At 38.3% G+C, this 24458-nt stretch overlaps 2 protein-coding genes across 5 annotated transcripts in view; both read left to right on the forward strand.

Annotated features, from left to right (window-relative positions):
• The window catches only part of gabra5 (gamma-aminobutyric acid type A receptor subunit alpha5), a 38448-nt gene extending 27208 nt beyond the window's left edge, over window positions 1–11240 (forward strand). For 2 of the 3 annotated variants that reach the window (XM_079882814.1, XM_079882813.1), the window contains exons 9-11: window positions 178–330; window positions 2820–3031; window positions 9011–11240. In XM_079882814.1, the coding sequence (XP_079738940.1) occupies window positions 178–330; window positions 2820–3031; window positions 9011–9304 (659 nt within the window). In that variant the 3' untranslated portion in view covers window positions 9305–11240. Of the gene's footprint in view, window positions 1–177; window positions 331–2819; window positions 3040–9010 lie in introns of all 3 variants that reach the window. The other variant, XM_079882815.1, reaches the window with a different exon arrangement.
• A 2898-nt stretch (window positions 11241–14138) lies between these two features.
• gabrg3 (gamma-aminobutyric acid type A receptor subunit gamma3) overlaps window positions 14139–24458 on the forward strand; it is a 119451-nt gene continuing 109131 nt past the window's right edge. For both annotated transcript variants that reach the window (XM_079882811.1, XM_079882812.1), the window contains exons 1-2: window positions 14139–14987; window positions 16762–16910. In XM_079882811.1, the coding sequence (XP_079738937.1) occupies window positions 14935–14987; window positions 16762–16910 (202 nt within the window). In that variant the 5' untranslated portion in view covers window positions 14139–14934. The remainder of the gene's footprint in view (window positions 14988–16761; window positions 16911–24458) is intronic.

A 24458-nucleotide genomic window follows, 5' to 3' on the forward strand; every position in this document is an offset into this window, starting at 1 on the left:
TTTTCTTTTTAAACCTCTCAGCTGGTTTGCACTTATCCCCCCAAGAGTTTAATCACACTCTATCCCTCCCTCTCTTAGTCCCTTTGTTTCTTCTCTTACTTATTTTTCCATTACTGTTTTCGATTCCCATCCTTTCTCTCATTTCATTCTTCTTCTGTTTCATTGTTCCCCCTGCAGGTCAATACACAGTCATGATGGCCCATTTCTACCTGAAGAGGAAGATCGGTTACTTTGTGATTCAGACTTACATGCCCTGCTTCATGACTGTCATTCTGTCCCAAGTCTCATTCTGGCTCAACCGTGAATCTGTCCCTGCCAGGACTGTCTTCGGTTAGTGCTTTTTCTGGCAATTCAGATTTTATACAGATTTCTTTTTTAATCCACATCAATCGGTTCACCGCCTCATGGAAGCTGCCACGTTGAGATCACGTTGAGATTTTGTAATTTAAAAAATATGTATGTTTCTACATAGTTTTAATTTGTTTTCCTTTTTTCTTTTTTGTTGTTGTTGAAATTTTAGTACTTCAACTTTATTTAATTTAATTTAGTTTAGAAATTTTCAGTTTAATTTACATTATGGTTGATGGTGTAAATTCACCATCTGATTCTGGACACAAAAAGCATCTTTCTTTATTGAGAAATCCCAAATTAACCGTATGTTTATAGCTTAGGTGATTTGCTTGAAAAGTTTAGAAAATGCTAACGTTAATGCTAATAGCTTTCTCCAGTTATTATAGATCTCTAAGAGTGATTTTTTTTGTTGTTGTTGATATTTCAGATAAAAAAAAAAAAAAATTATTCTACATGGTTTTATTCTACACGGACCGGGCCTCCATCTAATAAGTGAATCCAAATATATCCTTATAGTAGCTTATGTGATTTCTTAAAAATGTATGCTAAAGCTAATAGATTTTTCCAGTGATTATAGATCTCTTACATAAAAACACACACTGATTGCACCTTTAAAAACTCATTAGTGTACTTCATAGCATCAGATATTTACTCCCCAAGGCCTGACTGTATGCAGAGCATCTTTTATAACTATATTCCCTTTTCACTCATCTAGCATATATGGATTCTTAGCTGTTGCTCCTTTTGGCCATCAGTTAATGTTTTGCTTACATCGATAATTCTCATCAAAATGGAAATCAGAATTGACTGATTCAGTCAGAGGGAATGAAGAACTAATCCACTCAGATGACTGTTTCTAAATTCACACCGCCATTCCCATTTAATTCTGATGCCTTGAATTGTATCTTGGCAATAATCAGCAATAATAAGTGAGCAGACAGTCCACAAGAAATGTGTGCCCACGCAAACAACGTCTCTATAACTGGCCAACAAAGGATACATCAAAACATAACACTTTCTCACACACATACACAAATATCCATGAACAGAGGTTTAAAGACCCGCTCACTGATATTGCACATGTGACAGTATTTTATTTGCATAGCCCGAGGCTGAGAAATCCCGGAGCTGATGCCTAAGACAGTGTAGTACCATAGCCATTTATGTCTAAAAGTCTCTGTGTCCACTGCCTGGGGCGATCTGCAGATCTCCCTCTGACAGGGACAGAACACCTCTGCTCCTTCAGCAATTCTCCAGAACTATTCTCAGGTGCTTTGCATAAAGAATTATTAATTATTAATACTGTCACTCTAAGGGCATGTTTGAAATTTAAAAACAATTATATTTGAACTGCACTGATACAGTACATTGCTACCTATTGTACTTTTTTTTTTTTTTTTTTTTTTTTGATAGAATAAACTGCATTTCTGGGAATGAAATGATCTTAATGTCAGTATTCCCCGCTGGTTTTGGTTTGAGTTTATGATTCATGAACCAGTATTGTATTCATGCAAAGTATTTTTAAAATTAAAAGAATTATGTTGGATGAAAGACAACATTTCCCTGCTCACTTTTAGTGACATTCACAAAATGAATGAAAAGATTTTGATGGATTATTGTTATCATTTTCGGCACACAAATCATTTTATTTTAAAAGCATTACATGCCTTGCATGAATAAGTTACAGTTTTACACTTATAAGTTTTAAAAAATAAATTATAGTCAAAATAAACTTTTATATTTTAAAGAATACCTTTTTAAATTAAGTGTGTTATTTGATTTATGGAGTTTTACAAAGATGCAAACTTTAAGGATTTAGATAGTATTCTATTTTATTTTTCTATTTACACTACTGGTCAAATTTTTTTTATGTTTTTGAAAGAAGTCTCATGCTCATCAAAACGGCATTTATTCAAAAATACAGTAATACTGTAAAATATTATTACAATCTAAAACAACTGCTTTCTTTTTGCTTATTCTGTTTCTATTTCTGTGATGGCAAAGATGAATTTTCAGCAGCCATTACTTCACAGGATTCTTCAGAAATAACTCTAATATGCTGATTTGGTGCTCAATCAAGAAATCTTTTTAACATGTCTATAAATTTAATGTGTTCTTGCTGAATAAATGTATTTATTTTATATTATTTATTTATATTTTAAAAAATCATATCTTATCTCAATGGTATTATATCATGGTTTCCTCAAAAATATTAAGCAGCAAAAATTGTTTTCAACAATGATTTTAATAAGAAATGTTTTTTAGCATGTTAGAATGATTTCTGAAAGGATCATGAAACAATGAAGACCAGAGTATGGCATAAGACACTTCTTTCAAAAACACACACACACACACATATATATATATATATATATATATAATTTTTTTTTTACCAGTAGTGTATTTATTTTGCTTTAGAGAACTCTTATCTTATAATATTCTTAATATCTGTGTTTGATCCTCAACAGGTGTGACCACAGTGTTGACCATGACCACCCTCAGCATCAGCGCACGCAACTCTCTTCCCAAAGTGGCGTATGCCACCGCCATGGATTGGTTCATCGCCGTTTGCTATGCCTTTGTGTTTTCAGCGCTTATTGAGTTTGCCACAGTCAACTACTTTACCAAACGCAGCTGGGCATGGGATGGAAAGAAGGCATTGGAAGCCCAGCAGCCTAAAGTAAGTTAGTATGTGTTTGAGTGTTTGTGCATATGTGATGTTCAACTCTCAGAAAGGGCAATTTAGTATTTTTTTTTTGTGCAATTGCATAACATGTCAGTTCAGTTCTGTTTGTTGTGAAGGTTGCACTATATTGCGTCCCTCGAAACGGTTATATAATGTGCTTTTTCTAATTGTTTCGAGACACACAAACAGCTTGAGAGTGCTCAGTCACAACATTTCAGAGAGTGACACTAACTCATGTCAGCGGCTTTATTAGATGTGCTGCATTTGTGTTAGCTGCTGATGGATGTCACATTTTGAAATTCTACAGGATGAATTTTTAGTCTTTACCCAGAATGCCCTTCAGACCAGCCACTTCATTGAAATTTCTGAGAGCTGCTTGTTTGATGTACATGTAAATGCCAGGTTTCCCCTTATGCAAGATCCATTTTCACCCAGGTGGCAATTTTTCATTCACACTGAACAAAACAGAATTCAAAGCGGTCAGTGCACATGTCACTGTGGTGTGTGTGTGTTAGTAAAGGTTCTACAGTTAGACCTCTGAAGGTCAGATTTGGACCTCCAGCACAGCTTTCTTAAATGTCACCCTCAGTTTTTTTTATTAAACACCAATTCCTCCTCTCCTGCTGAGGAGTCTTTCTAAAAGCCCAAAACCACTGCTGTGGGGTCCTTCTTAAGGCAAGAGCAGTAAGTGATGTAGACAAAAGACTGTTCATTATAGTATTGGCATTATAGTTTATATTTATACACACATTTGATCATAAATACAGTAAAAACAGTAATTTTGTGAAAAATTATTACAATTTAAAATAACTTTTTTTTTCTATTTTAATAAATTTTAAAATGTAATTTATTTGAATTTGAATCAGCCATTACATAGTCTTCAGTGTTACTTTTGAAGTGGAACTTCGATGCTGCACCTTGGTGTTGACACTATAGGGAACACCCTCATGTAACCACACGCAGCAAATGCTTTAGAAAGTGCTGTGTCCTCGTTTTATGACACCTGAGGACACCCATGATCTTTGCGTTGTTTGCTTGGGAGCGGAGCATGCATGTTCAGCACACGAGGGGGCTGGATGCGTTCACTGTGACAAGCTTCGCTCATGCTTGGCCCTCCTCTCAAGGGATGAGGGACAATCTAGATCCCACCATTTTATCAAGCTATAGACCTATTTCAAATGTATTTTTTTATTTCAAAAGCCTTAAGTTAGAGAAGGTTGTTTTATTACAATTGCAGAGTTTTTATTAGAGTCAAATAATATTTTTAGAAAATTTTGGGTTCAGGAAGCATCATAGTACCGAGTCTGCATTTTTAAAAGTTTTAAATTTTCACTGCTTTTGATACAGTTGAACACAAAATCCTTATCTCATGCCTTGAACAATATGTGGGTATTAAAGGTTGTGCTCTGGACTGGTTTAAATCCTATCTTGATGATAGATCTTTCCCTGTTTGTCTCGATGGTTTTTCTTCATCCAGCTGTGCTTTGAATTTTGGAGTTTCTCAAGGCTCCATTTTGGCTCCTGTTTTGTTCTAACTATAAATGCTTCCTTTGGGGTTAATTTTTACCAAGCATGGGGTGTCAATTCATTTCTATGCTGATGACACCCACATTTATCTGCCCTTGAAGCATAATGATAAAACAGGCTTATGATCCTTAGTTGCGTGTCTGTCTGACATTAAGTCTTGGTTTTCTGTACATTTTTTGCATCTCAATGAGAACAAAACAGAGGTGGTTTTTGAGCCTTCAGGCACCTTTGATTATGATTTGGGAGAGTCTGGGCCCTATTTTAACGATCTAAGCACATGGTCTAAAGCGCATGGCGCAAGTGAACTTAGGACTAGTCCGAATCCACTTTTGCTAGTTTAACGACGGGAAAAATGGTCGGCGTGCCCGGTGCATGGTCTAAAAGGGTTGTCCCTATTCTCTTAATGAGAAATGGGGGTGTTTTGGGCGTAACGTGCAATAAACCAATCAGAGTCTCCTTTCCCATTCCCTTTAAAAGCCAGTTGCGCTCGTGCCATGGCAGATTCGCTATTTACATGGCGGAAATTGCAAGCGGAAAGAGAGGAGCTTGATCTGTTTGTGCGTGAGGTTAAAGCACGCAAGCAGACCATCTACTGGACAAGCCGGATTCCACCATATCTTTATGTACACAATAATAATCTTTTACATTGTAATCCTTTTATTTTTAATATTTGGCATGTTTGGGTGCTGCTGCGCATCCCTGTGTGTGTAATAAGGAGAGTGTAAGCGTGTTGTGCACCCGCCTATAGGCTCATATTACTAATGCGCACTTTAAATAACAAAAAAAAATACTAACTGAAATAGACTGGGTCTTTGACCAACAAAAACCTGGTCTAAAGTCAATGGCACAGTCTATTTCAGTTGCCTCAAAATAGCAACGCGCCAACAATGTGCCTGGACAAAACTCGTTTTAAGACCAGCATGCATGCTATTTAAACAACGTGGTGCAGGACGTGAAAATGATAACTGCGTCAGGCTGAAACTAGCAAAAAACACTTGCATCGCACCTGGTGTGTATGATAGGGCCCAACGACTGTTCTGCAGGCATATCTGCTGAGAGATTTGGATCAGGGGACTGTCTCCTGAGACTGTCTCCTGAAGCGGTCATTGAGCTGCACTACACCACAGACTTAGCTCTCCGTGCCACCAAACAAACAGCAGCTGCTATCATTTCGGTTCATTTCACCTTCCAGTGCCTCCACAGGGAGACGAGGCACAGGGAGGCACAGGGAGAGCTGGAGGCTTAGGGAGACGATTGATAAAAAGTGGTCGGAAAGAATAAGTGAAGGAGGAGGGCGCTGGGGCACAAGAGGTTAAACGCTTACATCAGGCTCTGAAGCTGGACTGATGATGTTGTAAGTGATGTGTGTTGCAATAATTACGACCTGTCATCTGATTGGTCCAGTGGAATACTTGATGTTAAGCACTGTTGAGGGTAACGGTTAAGAAGGATGGTTACAGTGAGGTGATGCACCTCTTCTTGTTCCATTTGCCTTTTTTAACTGGAGCAGAGTTTTTTTTGTTAGAGTAAAAAACAATTCTACACTTTTAAACTTTTTTAGTGCTTCTAGAGGGTGAATTTACTCAGGGATTGAATAGTTTTCTTTTTTTAAGGAAACAAAGCAGAACTGCTCTCTCTGTCGCGCTAAGAGTAGTAAAAAGAAAGGTATGCATGCTGGCACATTCATGCATTCGGTGAGGTGTCGGAAAGCAGTCACATGTCTGAGGACATCCAGTTCTTTTCACCTGCTCCCTCTAGACAGGTGCCACCTTAGGGTTGATGCAGGGTGAATGGAGTTATGTGGGTAGAGCATCCCTCTACTTCGTTTACCTCCCTCCCCAACTATTGTTGGGTCTTGAAGTATGGATATTGCTCCCCTTTGGTTGTTTTTTTTTATGCCTCTTAAGTATGACCCGTGTTGAGAATGCTGACAAGTAGAAGTTGGGGTCACCCCTCCTTGTTATCTGTCGCATAATATAGATTAATATAGAAAGAAGAAGAAGAGAATCGCTAGCTATAACGGATTTTGTGAGAAGTTCCTACTGAAGTCATACCCTATGAGCTGCTCTCCCCCGTGGATATATAGGTTTTTAAGTAGGGTGTAAGCTCCCCTGCAACTGCCTTGGCATATAGAGCTTGGTGAATGAGAGGTAATGGGCAAACTACTTCTCTTTTTTGCCTCCCATCGTAAATAACGATAAAGACGAATTCTCCTCCTTGGTTCGGTGTCAGTGATGAAGGTTGTAGCTTGGGCATAATGGAGTTCAGCTACATCTAACAAAAACAAGTAGTTCCACTACTTGACTATGTTGGAGCCCTAAGGACTGAGGTTTTTGGCACCCTGCATGCTCCCTTTGGTAGGCTGCTCCCTAAGAGCCTCTCAGGCAGAATTGCTAAGGTGATAGCGAGGCATACTTCAACACAGCCGAGGCTATGTTGTGTATCTCCCCTTATAGCTCTGCTTTTGGGGCTTTGGGCTGAGGCCTGTGCTGCAAGGGAGGGAGGAAGATTGTACTAGCCGGGACCTCTCTTGCTATGGAGCATAGAAGCTTGGGGATTTTTTCCCTAGCACCCAGGGATATTGGCTTAGGGAGTAGCTCCACTTTATAGCTTTTTGCAAGTCACATAGGATGCACCCTTGGGGATGACGCACTCTTGACTCCGGCTGAGTTCTGTAGAGTCATTTAATGCTATGTCCACTGTGTTTGTGCATATTCACAGCTTTAGTGAGGCAGGCACCCCTTCAGCATAGCATAGTGGTTATTGATTCCCCATATCGTCAACACCAAGACACAGTGTTGAAATTCCACTTCGAAAGGGAACATCTCAGGTAGCATATGCAACCAATTTCCTTGAGTAGGAGGAACGAGACACTGTGTCTCATTGCCATGCCTCAGGCTTGCCTGCATTTCTCCTTCAGACAAAAGAGTTGATGATGTGTAATACAGGCAACCTTTTATACTGACAGGCTTTCCAATGAATATCGAAGTGTGGTTAAACACATGCTTCAGACACCGGTCACACATTCCCCATAGCGCCAACACTAAGATGCAGCGTCTTGTTCCCCTTCTCAGGGACCCTGGTTGCATACGCATCCTGAGACGATCCCTCAGAAATAATTATAATATGCTGATTTGATGCTTAAGATTTTATTATCAATATTGAAAACAGCTGTGCTGCTTAATATTTTTGTGTAAAGCGTTATATATTTTTCAGCATTCTTTGATGAATAAAAAGTTCAAAAGGACAGCATTTATTTTAAATATAAAAATACTGATATATTTTTTTTAACAATTTAGTCATTTACCGTCACTTTTGATCAATTTAATCTATCCTTGCTGAATAAACAGTATTTAAATGTACAGTAAACGTTTTTTCAAAAACGCTGTTGGAAAGTTGGTCTCACAGAGCACCACAATAAACGTATAGCCAATCAGTATTAGGGGGCATATGATGGTGGAAGAGAGAGAGTGAGCAAGAAGAATATTTGAAGAAATACTGTTGAAAGAGAGATCTACTATGATAAATAGACATCCACTCTTGCATTGTGTGTGTAATGGAGGCCAGCTAGTGACACCAGAATAGAGAAGCCTGTGTTTAATGTCCTTGTTAGCGCGCCGGTCTCGCATGCCGGCAATAGGGGTTCGAGACCAGCTCGGAGCAAGGCAGTTATGTGCGGGCTGTAAAGTGTTCATGAATTTTGGAGGCGGAGTGATGAAGAGAGGGGGTGGGTTTGTTTAACAAAGTTCTTTAACGAAGTTGACATAAATTTTGGTCTGTTCTTTAGCTTTCGTATGGCTTCAGAAGACTTGTAATACATCACATTTGGCTTTTGCATATCTTTTAAGCTTTAAAGCTCTATTCCTTTAAGCCAAGATAGTAAAGTAAATGGGCTTTCTATAAGCAACTCAGTGCTTTTGTTCATTGGCATGGTGACAGATTACCTCTGCCCACCTGAAAGTACTGGAAGTACTGGATATATGCGGTACAGCAGGAGTTTTAGAGCTGTAACCACGTCCTCTCTTCAATCTAAAGTAATTATAGTATGTAATGTCTCAAAGTCTCACTGATTGAGAACAGAAGATTACTGTGATAAACTAAATGGCATTTTACTTTAAAAACTGCCTCAAAGTCATTTGCACATACTCTTGAGTAAATCAAGTTCAATCTACTGTCTGAACCACAGTCTCGACTGCTCCATTATTATACTGTTGCTTTATTAATTAATTTCTTCTGCTGGCCCTGCGGAGGCCATAGTTTAATGTTCTGAGTCAGATCTCTGTTAGCCCTGACTGTATTTCACCTTTAATTAGAAGTGTACGACCTTCAAACTGGTTAATTATCTGGGCTTTCTCCAAACTAGTTAGCAGCTTCATTCTTACTGACAATCTTGTTTGAAATCTCTTGACTCTAAAAATATCTTCTCCTCACCTTTCTCAACCACAGAAAAAAGACCCACTGGCACTCTCCAAAAAGCCGAACAATGCCTGTTCATCTGGAGTTAACTTCACCCCCAACATCACAAAGGATGCGGCTATCTCCACCATCTCCAACAGCACCACTGTTCAGTTGAAGAGCGCTGAGACCAAGCCTGCAATGGACCCCAAAAAGACCTACAACAGTGTCAGCAAAATTGACAAGATGTCCCGGATAGTGTTCCCGGTCCTCTTTGGGACTTTTAACTTGGTCTACTGGGCCACATACCTCAACAGGGAACCGGTGATTAAAGGTGCCGTTTAACCCACACAAAATACCCGACGCCACCGCAACATTCCCTTCACAGCCTCTTTTTCTTCTCCACTTCAGTATTCAGCAACATGCTATCCTCGCTGAAAATGACGACGAGCACTCATTTACTGCACCTCTCACTTCGCTAACCTATAAGAGGAGTGCTCTTCTTGCATTTCTTTCCTGACATCATAAATTGCATGGGAATATAATTGCCATATTTGCCTTATTGCCATACTTCTTATTTTATATTTCCCTGGTTTCCACTTCCATCATAATTGCATTCATCTTACAATGAAATGAGTGCCATACAAGCTACCATTTCATTCATGAAAAGTTTCCAAAGGACCTGAACAAAAATGTATGCATTTGGCATCAACATTTATCACAGACTAAAAAATTATTTATGAAAAGAAGTACAGCAAGGCCAAATGCTATGCAAAAACCGTTTTCTACTATGTTGTAATGGGTAATTGCTTATAATGAAACCCTTGCTTTGTATTAATGGACTTGAGGCTTCTCTACTTAATGATTAATAGCTTTAGCATCAGTGGTGTAAGGCAGGCAGATGCTATGCTATGTTTTTAGACATGCTAAAAATGTTGCCTTCAGAGGGATTACTTCATACGAGTACTCGGGAATGTCCCGCAATTACTGATTTCACTTTCATTTGTCATTTTTTCTAAGCTTTTTTGAAGTAGCTCAATAGAATTGTGCACCTTAGGCAGCTTTTCACACTTAAGACCAAGATATTCTGCAAGGTGAACAAGGTCGGGTTGCAGCTAAGACTTTCGAATCATTTGTACATAGCTTGTTTATGCTTTGCTTTTAATGTAGATGCGGCTTAACTTTAGTGAGGAAGAGCTGAAAATGGTTCTGCTATGCTGCTCCAATGTGCAGCCAAAGCGACATAAATGGAAGCTAGCTTGCTGATGGTGAAAACGCAGATTGTGTTGTGAAATACTGTAGGCTTTGACAGAATATGCCATTTCTTTACAGTTAATAGTTTTTAACTTGGCTTTTCATGCTGTTTAGGTGGCAGCCATTTTCATACTTTTCTCTGTGTTGTAAATTGGTCAGTGGGTTTTGAGGTTGGAACGAGTCAGCAAAAGCCTTAAATGTTGACACCTAGTGATATTTTTTACATTACCAAGCCTAATGTGAAATGATCAGGTAAAAAGTTCTGAAAACGAAATAAAAGAAATATTGATAACACTTTATTTTACAGTGTCCTTGTTACATAGGTTACATGTACTTACCATAGTAATAAGAGTTATGCATAATTACATGCAATTAACCCTCAACCAAATCCTAATCCTACCCTAACCCTATAGTTAGTACATGTTGTTAATTATTATTACACAGTGCTTAAATATATAATTACACTGTAACAATGACACCTTAAAATAAAGTGTAACCGAAATATTTTCATAGACAAATTTTTTTCAGATTCTCAAAATGTGAAGACAGGAAAAAAGACAGAAAGAAGGTCAGACATACAGGTGGAACCTGCTGTTGTCAAGCATGTTAAAAAGGAAATGTCACACCATAATGCCATTTCTGGCCTTCAACTGAAACGCATGGCTACTTACTTGGGGATTTACATGGAGGAAAGAACAATGACCTCGTTACTGCGAAAATGTGACTCGGGAAGATTTGGTTTTTATCCTGTAATCATTCTATTCTGAACTTGTTACATGGAAGTGAGACGGCACAAAGAACTAAGTGAACCAATGGATGATGTGTAGCTCATTAAGAGGCCAACTACAAGAGCCATTAAGCTCCTCTCTTCTGTATGCCACTCAGGCCTATAAGAGAATGAATCATGAAAAGTGTTCAAGTGAGTCATTAATGTGCCCTTTTACAACAATGGATGTTTCCAGAAATGTACAGCTGTTCCTCAAAGCATACATGTCTGAAGCAATAAATTCTGCCTGATATGTTTCTTGACCAAGTTCTGTGATTACTTCTGTTCAAAGACATCTCTTATGCAATCTTTAGAATTAACCTGACCTAGAATGTTTGTGACCTTACATGGAAATTTTCCCACATTGATGAGCTCAGTTAAAGGAATGGAGATCAACAAGGACTTTATTTACATCAAAAACAGTATGCTGCTCGTTTGCGCTAGACCATGTGCCATGATATTGTAGGGGTTTTATGTTTATTTGGTTCATGGCTGCTATTCACAGGATCATGGCAATAAGACTGTGCACATCAAGCTTAGCATGATGTTTTCCTAATGGAACAGTTGCTGCAGAAGCCACTGTAACTGGAAGAAGGATTCTTCCTGGGATTACTCCTGGGATTATACAAAACACACACACACACACACGCGCGTGCGTGCACGCACACACACTAGTATTCCTATCATTATGGGGACATTCCATAAGCGTAAATGATTTTATACTTATACTGTATAATTGTATATTCTATCCCCCTACACTAACTCTACCCCTAAACCTACCCATCATAGAAAACTTGAAAATTTGTTGATTTTCAAAAAAACATCATTCTGTATGATTTAAAGCTTGTTTCCTCATGGGGACCTTAAAAATGTCCCCACAAGGTAAACGATTACTGGTATTACTATACTTGTGGAGACATTTGGTCCCCATAATGTATGAGGATTACACACACACACACACACACACACACACACACACACACACACACACACGCACACACGCACACACACTCTCACTCTCAAACAAGCATGCACACATCAAGACCAGAGTTCCTGGAGCAGGGAGGATGCGGAATCCTTCCTCTGGTCCTGTGTGCCGGCAACATCTGGCCCACATCTGTTTGAGAAGGATTTAGCTTCACTTAAGTTGCTTTTTCCAACCAGTGCTCCTATACATAGTACCAAATTAAACTAGCACCAGTGCAACCAAGTGACTGCATTTTTGCATTGTGAGTGCTACTAGCATATTGCTGGACACTGGCAGTGTGTGATGTCCAAAGAATATACAAGAAGTATAAATATAAATAGAGAAATATATAGAAGTACAAAGAATATACAAATTAAATTTGTGTATTCTACGCATTTACATTTTTGTCACCATTCTTAAGTAAGCTTTATGAATGTTAAACTACGCTGTTACTTTGTTTCAGAGTCACACTGACGTTCATTTGATATGTCACAGTCTTGTTGGGGGTTCACAGAAAGACTTTACTTCATTTTATTACATGTAAGGCAAGTGTAAGCCACTCCAATATACTGAATTCATCCCTCACACAATAATGCACAGCATGCCAATGGACTTTAAACCTTTAATCCCCTGAGTGGCAGAGTGAGAGCTTGGATTCCTATTCCTGATGCCGGACCGGAATTCCGCTAGTGTAGAGTTTAGAAGCTGTCACTAAGATATGTCATTACAGATTTATGTTTGTATCGTGGATAGATACCCAGTTGCTTTCATTTTATTAGTGAGAAAAAAAAAAAAAAAAAAAAAAAAACATAGATTGCATATCCTAAAGCTGAAAATGCTTTTTCTTATTAAAAAGGGTTTGGTTATGTCACTATTTTGATTGAATCTATTGTGCAGAGATAACAGCTGAAAACCATTTAAAGTGGTAGTGGCATGATTGTTAACATGGAATACATTTGAAAGTGACAGATAACATATTGCCCATCCACAATTGAAGCATAGAGATGTCACAACTGACAATGATTTAAAAGCATAGTATTCAAAACAGTTGTACACTGTAATATTTGCATCATTATTGTCATAATGTATTTGTTTCCATCCATTTCACTACCAATGTTTTTTTTTTCCTAATTGATTTGACAGGCTTTTGTTGTGCATTTGTTTCCTTAAATTCAAAGTGGTCTAAAAAGTGCACGTTTGTTTTCACTAGAAGGTTTGGCACTACTTTGATTGTACATCAATAATTAAGTTTTCAATTCTAGTGAGTTTCCTTGTGGTTAGCTGCACTCCTTTTTTGTTCTACCACTTTGGTTTGGTTTAGTAGCCTATGTGTGCTGCACTTCCAATCTGCATTACTGTAATCAGCCACAAGAGGATAGTATATCATGCATTTGAACTGGCCGAGTTCATGCTCTCACTAACCCAAAAAGGGAGACACGACACCGTCATAAGAACTTGAAAACAAAGCGAATTAGCTCGACATGTAGTTTGATGTGTTATTAAAGCTGAAGTGTGTGATTTCTTATATGTTAAATACTTTATCCTATATTTAGAGACAATTATAAGTACGGCATTTTAGGCAGATGTTTCTACTATCTTGCTTTGTGGTGTTACCAAACATTAGATCCCGACAAGCACGTCGTAGACTCGACCAATGGCGTGTGTTTGGGGCGGGACGATCTGTTTGCTGACCAATGGCAGACGGAGGAGGAGTGCGCGAGGAAACCTGTTTGAAACAATCGCCATTTTTTTTTTTTTTTTTTAATTGTTGTTTGACCCAACTGGAGCAAAAACACTTCAGCTTTAATGAAACTCATAATTTATTTATTAGTATTTGATTAAATGTCACAAAAGACTTCTTCTAAATAATCAAAAGTTGAATCGCCTTTGGCGTTTTTTAAGCGTACCACATATGCTGAACTTTCTAGAAAGAAGTCAGGAAAAATATCACAACACGCAGAGCAAAGCCAGAGAGAAATGGCTTGTTTTTTGTTTTTTTTTCCAAAGTGCGTGGGCGACTGGGAGCTGCCTGTGGTGATAAATGTCGGCGCTGTCTCTCAAATATTATACTGCATATGTGCACCTGCTCATACAGACAACAATGCGAGGACAAAGTATGGATAGACATTTCTTCAGCCTTAAAGGTTAAATTAGCAGCAGTAACGTTAGTTATGTATATCCGAGTCAGAAATAAAGAACGACGAATGACATTTCACTTGCCATATATGGCAGAGTACAGAAAACTGCATTTGTATTTATATTTATGCCAGAAACATCAGAACGTATACAGTGCGATGCAATCAATAATACGCTCTAATAATTAATTCGACTCTAAATTGGATGATGACATTTTCTACACCCTCAATCTTGCTCTATTATCGGTTTAATCGCACTGCGATCAGTGCACGTGCAAAGTAATTGCAGCAATTATGCGCCAATTTTCATTTCGAACACATAGTCCGCGCGGTAATCATTTACCTAGCTGATACTGTAAACAGCCGCTTCTGAATGTATCTCCTCGAAGCATTCTGACGCTGAAAATATCAGATGTACCCGAAGATGATCTCAAGTTCCGCTGAAGCGTCTGGGAAAGCAGACTTTGTTTTTTTTAATGACGTAATTTGGAGAAACTAACGGATGCGTTAGAGGTTTGAAGGTGTCCACTTTGTAAGTTTGCGCTCTGCCTCTGTGTGAACGTCAGTATGTGTATCTGGTGGTGCAATCTAAGGCAGCGCAACTTCAAGGAGCAGGAGGGGCTCTCCTATTATTTGATCTCGCTAATTGCCAATGCAAGTGAACTTTAAGCACCGGACACTAAGCCGAGGAGGTCTTACCGTTCCCGTTGGACTATAACCTAGACTACTCGCCACTGTTTTAACTGAAGCTGGAGGAAAAAGGCTGCAGCTCTGTCACTATTTTTTTTCTTCTTCTTAGAAGAGTCTCCGTGCAGTGTGCCACATTCAACACGGAGTCAATCTCACCTAAAACATGTCCACCAAATTGTTCCTCTACTTCTTACTTCTGTCAGTGTTTCGTGCATGGTAAGTGACGTTCTACCCTCTTTGTCTTGACATGGATTAATTGTTCATAAGGGTAATTCTGTTTATCCGTAGAAGATTTCTTCTGCATAGTCTAGCCTGATGCCACATAATATCACCAATCTGGCGATGAAGATGCGATGCACGCACATAATAAGTTTAACAATAAGTCTTTTGATTTGTGCTTTTTAAGAAGTTCAAAATACTTTGTTTATTTATTTCAATCTTTGCATAGTTTATTTATTTATTTTTTTCAGCATTTTTGTAAGACTTTACTGTCATGTATTTTAACAGCCTCTCTTTGGTTGTAATCTGTTAGACTGGTCTTTGCCTGGGTTTCCTGATAACAGAGAAAATTATGCTTTTAAAATAATTTTAGCTACCGTCGTAGCCTACGTTATTTTACGGTAGAGATAACGCATGCGTTCGTCGTTACCGGAGCTGTCAGTTGCAAAGGTGCTGAAGTATGTCCAAAAGTTTGTACTCCTATCCAGAAAATAGCGTGAAAATGGAAAACGTGGAAATTGCATGCTATTTTGTCGAGGTTCTGAAAGTTGTTAAAAAGTTCTGAAATGAATTATAAAAATGATAATGGCTTTGGTAAGAATTGGCTCAACTTGTGATGAATAATTTGCTCGAGATGTGAATCGTGCATCTTGTGTCTATGTGACTATGTCTCTGTCATACAGACTACCAAAGGCTACTGGAGCAGATTTGAACCTGCCCTTGTAGGAGAAAGAGAGAGTCACTCAAAACTCAAATGTCCTTTGTTAACATTGTTTATATATATATATATATATATATATATATATATATATATATATATATATATATATATATATATATATATGTGTGTGTGTGTGTGTGTGTGTGTGTGTGTGTATAGGCTATATATTTGTAGAGGTTAAACGATATTGTTTTTCTTTGATCAGTTTTCCTATTAATTTAATGTTTAAGTGTCAGATAACTGATATTTAGGACTGATGTTTAATTTTATTTCTAAATTAAAAAAAAAAAAAAATTTTGTTTACTAATGCTAACTAAATAAACATATGTATTATGATTTTTTTATAATAATAATAATTAAGCCAATTATTTGAATATGTTTTATTTATTTAAACTTGATTTTCCTTGGAAAATATAACCATAATGACGAATATATTGCCTCTCTGCAATTAGTTACTTAAACTTATCAAAATAGGCCTTCAGAAAGTTAGCATATAGGTTGTTATTTTCAGATATAGTGTACAGTGGTTTGCAATGATCAAAATACATTAATTTAATTAGCCCTCTGGTCTCTAATAAAATGCTGAAAATAGAGAAATATCCATTTTAAGTGGTATGTAATGGACACGTGTGATTAGAGTAGAGGCTGTAGTTAATTTATGAACGTTTTTACATGCTATTTGGATAATGATGATTTTGGGAAACTACTTACTCTGGGTGTGACTAAAGGTCTACTGAGTGCTTTGGGAAACCCAGCCTTTAACTGTCATTTAGTGCAACTGTGAAACGTTTTCTACTTCCATATTGTTTTTTTTTTTGACTGATTGCTAACCAATCCACTGTGCTCTCAAAAAAATAGAAAGTTTTATCTAAAAAGGGGACTAATGAACGTCTGTTATTCCACATTGCTGTAACTGTTAAATTCTGACAGATATACTTTTAGTTAAAACCAATTGCAAATGTTGTCTTTAAAACAATTGATTATTGAATTGAAACACAGAGAATGACCATAATGGTGACGTGTGAAATGCATTTTCTTTTATTTCTTTAGTTTTCAAACAGCCGCTTCTGAGGATGATGAGTATGACGACGTTACTGTGAATCAAATGTTGGCCCCCAAAACCCACGAGACAGACGCAACGCAAATACTAAACAACTTACTAAAGGAGTATGACAAAAAACTACGGCCGGATATTGGAGGTGAGTGGATTTGTAGATGTGAGCATTGAGAAGACTGTGTAGCTACGTTGAGCTGTCCATGGTACTGAAATCAGTTCAGCTTTACAGCATTCAGCCTTACCCATCTTGAGGCTCCATTTACAGGCATAGCATGCAAACAAATGTATGTCATATATAAACTGAATTTACTTTAAAGTCCAACTGATGTGTTTACCACAACAATTCATGCATTTGCAAACTGGCGAAGTGCGTTACCTTTATACTGAAGAGTATAAAGTAGAGAATCGCTCGCACTCGCAAATTACACTAAGCAACACAATTTTCCTTTTACTAGTAAGAATAAAAATGTCAGATGTATTCACTGTTTGAGAGACATTGAGAGTGAGCAAAAGCTAGACTGCTGGTTTATTGTTTTACATTAAGTAATTGAATTCCTGCAGCAGTGGAATATTTTCCTGTGATTTTACTACTTATTTATACAGGCATTTCATGTTTTTTTTTCCTACCTTTTTCCTTTTTTAACCATACAGCACTCTTAATAACCTCATGTAGTGCTCTTCAATCCACTTTTGCATGTAATCTCAAAGATTTGCTTGTTTTCATGTGTTTCGAGAGTTATATTAGCTTACGGAGTGCTTCCATGAGAGCAGGATTCATGGATCCGGCGGGAAACTTCAGGCTTTCCATCAGAATAACATGAAATTGTCATTTCACTCAGACTAACAACATATCTCAGGGTTGAGATTGATGCTATTTTCTAGTAAATGCAACTAAATAGAGTGCCATGAGAGGAAATCACAATCTGCAATTCAAGCAGCGCATTCTGTACTCGATCTGAGATGTCACCACACAACATCACAACCGCTCTTGACACATCTGTCAGGTCTGTTATTGGTTTTGTGGCATCGTTGTGATATATTGCATCCTATTGGATTCAAAGCATTTTTAGAAAGCCTATCCCTGCAAAAACCTTACCGTTTCTACATGTTTTTTGTTTCCCTTCAATGAGAAGAACAACCTCCCAATGTTTGATGGATGACAGTCTCCAAATTATATTTCTTATACTACCATCTGATTTTAAAGAGGAAGACTATTTTTATGTGCTCTCTTACACACACACACACCACACCTACAACAACCCACACAAATCAAGCATATTGCCTCAGAGCCACCTTGCCGTGAAATAGCTTTTGTTTTTCCCTTTTGTAGCTCGCCTTTCTGGAGAGAACTGTACTGCTATATAACAATCAAGGATGCCACTGAATGGCTGTGATACTATGTATGAAGACAGCTACATGAGACACTGTTAAGGAAGTAGAAAGATTCCAGTTGAAGTCCATAGAAATTGAGAAGCTTAGACGGTGGGCACGTCTCAGATCTGCCAACTCAAGTGCAGAGTGGGTCAATGAAATAGGCTCTAATACACTTTCAACAACTGTTGAGACCTTCTGTTTCAACACACACACACACACACACACACACACACACACACACACACACACACACACACACACACACAGAGAGAGAGAAAGAGAGCCAGAAATGTCATTTTCTTGTTTGTTATTTTTTTATAAATATTTGTGGCTAGAAAAAAAAGAGCTTGAACCAGATTCTCACATGCAAGTTATGAAATACAAGATTAGAGTGCAAACAATAGAATCCTCTTGACCATAATTGTTTATATACACCAGTGTTTCAGTATTAAGATAGCGTGTTATGCTGTCCGGCTTATATACACCAGTGTTTCAGTATTAAGATAGCTAGTTATGCTGTCCGGCTTTATGTTTATTGATGCAACGGGTTTGCAAATTAGAATTACTGCAAATAGCATAATAGCATTTTAGATAATTTATGAAGTCTTAAAAACAAACAACTCCTCAGGAACTTCTGGTACCTTCATAACATCAGCACTAGTTAAACTTTTCCTGATTCTTTTTGGAAACAAGATTAGCATGAAAATGATCTTCTTTGTAGAATCGTCCTTTTATTTGTGCATAAATCCCTAGATTGTTCAGTAAACCCGCCTCAGTGAGATATGATACTTATTGATTGTGTTTTCTCTATGGAAAAAACATGGAGATGATTGCAGAAACTCATAGAACTTAAATTCAGTTTGTTTTCCCCTTTGTCCTCTATAAAATGGTAAAAAATGTACAGATGCTGCATATTCCTTGAGTTTTATTTGTCAAACGTGCACTAACATTGTATTGTGAAATATGCTAACAATGAAAGATTACAGAACAAAGACTCTAATCAGAGCTCTGCTGGTACATTACAGACTCTTTTACTGTTTATCTACATATTGTCTGAAATCCCCTTGTACTGAAAACCGGTGTATTGTACATTGTTATTGTCATAATAATCCATTTTACTGTGCTTGTACAAAGCACTCTCAGGTTATTTTTCTATTCTATTCTTATTATGCCTGTTACGATAAGAGGAGCTTCTGTAAACACTTGCCACTGCCAATTTCCTGATTCTCCATGATGTTGTCCTCAAACTCATCTACAAGATTTTATTTGATTATGGGACCAGTACATTATCCCAAATGCCTGTGATTAATAGTACATTAACGTCACTGTTAAACATGGCAGTGTTTTATGGAGCTTGTTAACGTATGGTGTAGTCCATCTGTGGAAGTGAATTAGCTGGAAGTGTACAAGTTGGGTCCAAAGAACCTGTTGCTTCTAGCTTGTTTTTAGCTTTGTTTTCTTAATAGGGTCCATTTTGCTAGTGAATTCACCACTGGTTTATGACTTCTGGGTGTTATAGCATCAGATGGTACTCTCCCCTCTTTAGCATTCATTTGTTGTGTTTTGCTTCTTTTGTTGGCCAATGTTCAAGGTGCCATCTGTGCTAAGCTCAATCAGCTAGTTACAAGGTTGTCTTTTAAAAGGGTCACATGGCTACTGCTCTTAGTGTACTGCGTTCTAAAAGCATGAAAACGACTGGTGCATTAAAGCTAATATGCCGTGCAATTAGAGTGAGGGGCAGATGCTTTTTTCAACAAGGAATTCAACAGTAATAGACTAAATCACACTGACATGTTTTGGAAAAGATGGATGCAAAGTAAACAGTTTGTTACTAACAGGCTAATTAGCTGTTTTTGACATGCAGTATAACATGTCATTGAGTTCATCATAAATATGAGTATGAGTGTTTAATAGATGATGTGATACAATTATAGGAACACTTTACCCAAAAATAAAAAATTTGTCATTATTTACTCACTCTAATATATAGCAATCACATGATCATGGGTTTAATTTCCAGGGAATGCCTGTCAAAAAAAAATTTTTTATATATATATATATATATATATATATATATATATATATATATATATATATATATATATATATATGTGTATATATAATTTTTTTTTTTTTATTTATAAAGAATCTTTTCATAGCTCCATTACAGCACCATTAAAGTGGTCAATACAACTTGTGCGCTACATTTTAGATCTTCTTAAGTAATACAATAGCTTTGTGTTAGGTACAGACATAACAATGCTGGGTATGCAAGTCTTTATTCACTGATGACCTTAAACAATTTGTTTACAAATATGACTGGTTAATTTTGTTTTTTTTGACTGAATCAGTGATCCACTTGACTGTGAATATCGCACATATTTTACGTGCATTTTATTTTCTTACTCCAAGCCATTGTATAGTTTTAGAAGACTTTGAACATGCAACATTAGTCTTATAGACTACTTTAATAGCATTTTTGATTCTTACGGACTGTAAAAAGTTTCAATTTGTCATGACAGATGTTTCATTTTTGATGAACTGCTTCTTTAAATGATATGTCTAAATGGATCTCGGGGGGGGGGGGGGGGGGGGCGTGCATCTGCACGAGGTATGTATGCACTTTTGGTACTGACACCGCAAGTCGCAACAGTAGCAGTGTCACAGTGGCCCAATTGTGTCAGCTCTCTTTTGGGCTGAGCTGTAGGGGGAACCCTTCAAAATGGGTCAGCCTCCCTCTTCGCTTGCCTTTCATGTGCATTGAGCCTCACTCAGCCAGGCGACATCATTACCAGGGTAAAGGAAAGACTGGGTAAAAGGGATCAGGGACATTAAACGCATGTGACACATGCGCATTGGAATTCAGGAAGCAAATCCTGGCCCATCCATGAGAGTTTCCTTCATAGGGTGGATGGCGTATGGTGAGTGGCAGACGTGCTAGAACAATCTGCTCTGTCTGCTGCATAAATAGAGGGAAAAAGAATCGCTTCACTTTGGATAAGCCCCATGACCAGCCCCCCTGGAGGAACACTCATTATAAAGTGCTAGTTTGTGTTAGCCCAGATTCATCCATGCAGCAGAGAGATGGAGAGAGCTGGGGGCGTGGTGGAGGTGGTGTGGGAAAGCGGGGGGAGGCGGGCTGGTCATTACTATGTTGTGATTTTTATCGCGGCAGAGAGACAGTGTGAGGTGAGAAAGAAGTAATGATCTAGAAACAAAGAGCCAGAATGTGGGAGGGAAGAAGAGAGAGAGAGGTACTGTACACAAGCCCTTAGGCAAAAGAGTGTCAGTGTAAGAAAATTTATGTGCATGTATATGTAAAGTGAGAGTGTATAAAGCTGACTTGTGTAAAGCACGTCTCCACCTTTAGGCCCTTCTTGCCATCAGTGAAAGCAACTTTTGTTTCATCATCAGCCACTAAAAACATGTGAGTTTGTGTGCCAGAATGAGTGTGCAAAAGTAGCACCATAAAAAGATTTGATCCTCACAGGCACAAGCCCAGGTGCACCACCTCTCTGAATGCAGAAACCAATCCCTCGCTCTCTTCTCATTTTTTTTCCCTCATACTTTTTCTTTTTCATAATGCTCATTGATGTTGTTGGAAACTTTTCCTTCGTCGAAGCAGAGACCAGGAGACTTGGTTCTTTCTTCAGCAGGATTCTTTATTGAGAACACGAGCTGTCGTAGCTGCAGTCATCAAGTCTAAACTAATGGCAGTGTACATTGTAATTTATATACAGTGAGGAAAATAAGTATTTGAACACCCTGCTATTTTGCAAGTTCTCCCACTTGGAAATCATGGAGGGGTCTGAAATTGTCATCGTAGGTGCATGTCCACTGTGAGAGACATAATCTAAAAAAAAAAATCCAGAAATCACAATGTATGATTTTTTAACTATTTATTTGTATGATACAGCTGCAAATAAGTATTTGAACACCTGAGAAAATCAATGTTAATATTTGGTACAGTAGCCTTTGTTTGCAATTACAGAGGTCAAACGTTTCCTGTAGTTTTTCACCAGGTTTGCACACACTGCAGGAGGGATTTTGGCCCAATCCTCCACACAGATCTTCTCTAGATCAGTCAGGTTTCTGGGCTGTCGCTGAGAAACACGGAGTTTGAGCTCCCTCCAAAGATTCTCTATTGGGTTTAGGTCTGGAGACTGGCTAGGCCACGGCAGAACCTTGATATGCTTCTTACAGAGCCACTCCTTGGTTATCCTGTCTGTGTGCTTCGGGTCATTGTCATGTTGGAAGACCCAGCCTCGACCCATCTTCAATGCTCTAACTGAGGGAAGGAGGTTGTTCCCCAAAATCTCGCAATACATGGCCCCGGTCATCCTCTCCTTAATACAGTGCAGTCGCCCTGTCCCATGTGCAGAAAAACACCCCCAAAGCATGATGCTACTACCCCCATGCTTCACAGTAGGGATGGTGTTCTTGGGATGGTACTCATCATTCTTCTTCCTCCAAACACTTTTAGTGGAATTATGACCAAAAAGTTCTATTTTGGTCTCATTTGACCACATGACTTTCTCCCATGACCCCTTTGGATCATCCAAATGTCATTGGCAAACTTAAGACGGGCCTTGACATGTGCTGGTTTAAGCAGGGGAACCTTCCGTGCCATGCATGATTTCAAACCATGACGTCTTAGTGTATTACCAACAGTAACCTTGGAAACGGTGGTCCCAGCTCTTTTCAGGTCATTGACCAGCTCCTCCCGTGTAGTTCTGGGCTGATTTCTCACCTTTCTTAGGATCATTGAGACCCCACGAGGTGAGATCTTGCATGGAGCCCCAGTCCGAGGGAGATTGACAGTCATGTTTAGCTTCTTCCATTTTCTAATGATTGCTCCAACAGTGGACCTTTTTTCACCAAGCTGCTTGGCAATTTCCCCGTAGCCCTTTCCAGCCTTGTGGAGGTGTACAATTTTGTCTCTAGTGTCTTTGGACAGCTCTTTGGTCTTGGCCATGTTAGTAGTTGGATTCTTACTGATTGTATGGGGTGGACAGGTGTCTTTATGCAGCTAACGACCTCAAACAGGTGCATCTAATTTAGGATAATAAATGGAGTGGAGGTGGACATTTTAAAGGCAGACTAACAGGTCTTTGAGGGTCAGAATTCTAGCTGATAGACAGGTGTTCAAATACTTATTTGCAGCTGTATCATACAAATAAATAGTTAAAAAATCATATATTGTGATTTCTGGATTTTTTTTTTTAGATTCTGTCTCTCACAGTGGACATGCACCTACAATGACAATTTCAGACCCCTCCATGATTTCCAAGTGGGAGAACTTGCAAAATAGCAGGGTGTTCAAATACTTATTTTCCTCACTGTACATTTAGGGGGAGGGATTTACATAGAGGTGGATACACTCGGAACAAAGCATGTAAATGAAGTATACAGGTTTAGGAACCCGCCCTAGACTCTAGAGTGTTACCAATCCTAATCCAATCAGCATAACTATTTAAATGCATAGATGCCAATCCAATCAGCCTAACTATTCAATGACTGGGGCTGGGGCTCAGGCTCCAAGAGCCATTAAAGACAAAAGGTGAGAGCCTCAGTAATCTGACTCATTTAACTTACAATAGAGGAAACAGGTCTGGCAGGAATCTCTTGCTGGAAGCTCTGTTTAACAGCTGATATAATCCTCATTTATACCTCAAATGCTAAATTCAGTCTACTAAACTTTCTCAGTTTATATACTATTGTATTTGAACCTAAATGAAACATTTAATAAATTTGTAATACAACAATGTCAAGGCTTGTGTATATCAGCAGCAGTCCATTTTCCTCACAGTCCTGGTACTAATCTACATATGCCACTCTTCAACTGCCACTGTGCACTGCTCTGTGCATCTGTGTGACATGTTTGTGACATGTAATGCGAGTTAAGCAGCTCACAGTGTAGCCCTATGTGAACTAGTGTACCCCCCCCCCCCCCTTTTTTTTTTTGAGGGGTGTGATCTACCAGTGTGTTGTTAGCTACATAAGTGCCTACATAGCAGTGCATGTATTCCACTAAACTAAGATTTTGTTTTTGGCTTAACGCTAGTGGGCTATTCTAAATGTGCCTGGACCTGCTTTGCCAAATGGCTTAATGCTAGTGCCATATGCAATGTGTGTCTGAGCCAATATGGCTCTAACGTACCTAATTATAACACGCTCTGTGAGCTTTAACAAATTATATGATAATGTGTACACCAAAAAGTATTCGACATTAGCATAAAACGTTGTCCGTAAATGCATCTACTTCCGTTCTTCTGTATTGTAAATAAGGTGAACACATTTCATTTGCATATTAAAT

The sequence above is a fragment of the Squalius cephalus genome (genome assembly GCF_949319135.1).
Source record: "Squalius cephalus genome assembly, chromosome: 10".
NCBI lineage: Eukaryota > Metazoa > Chordata > Actinopteri > Cypriniformes > Leuciscidae > Squalius > Squalius cephalus.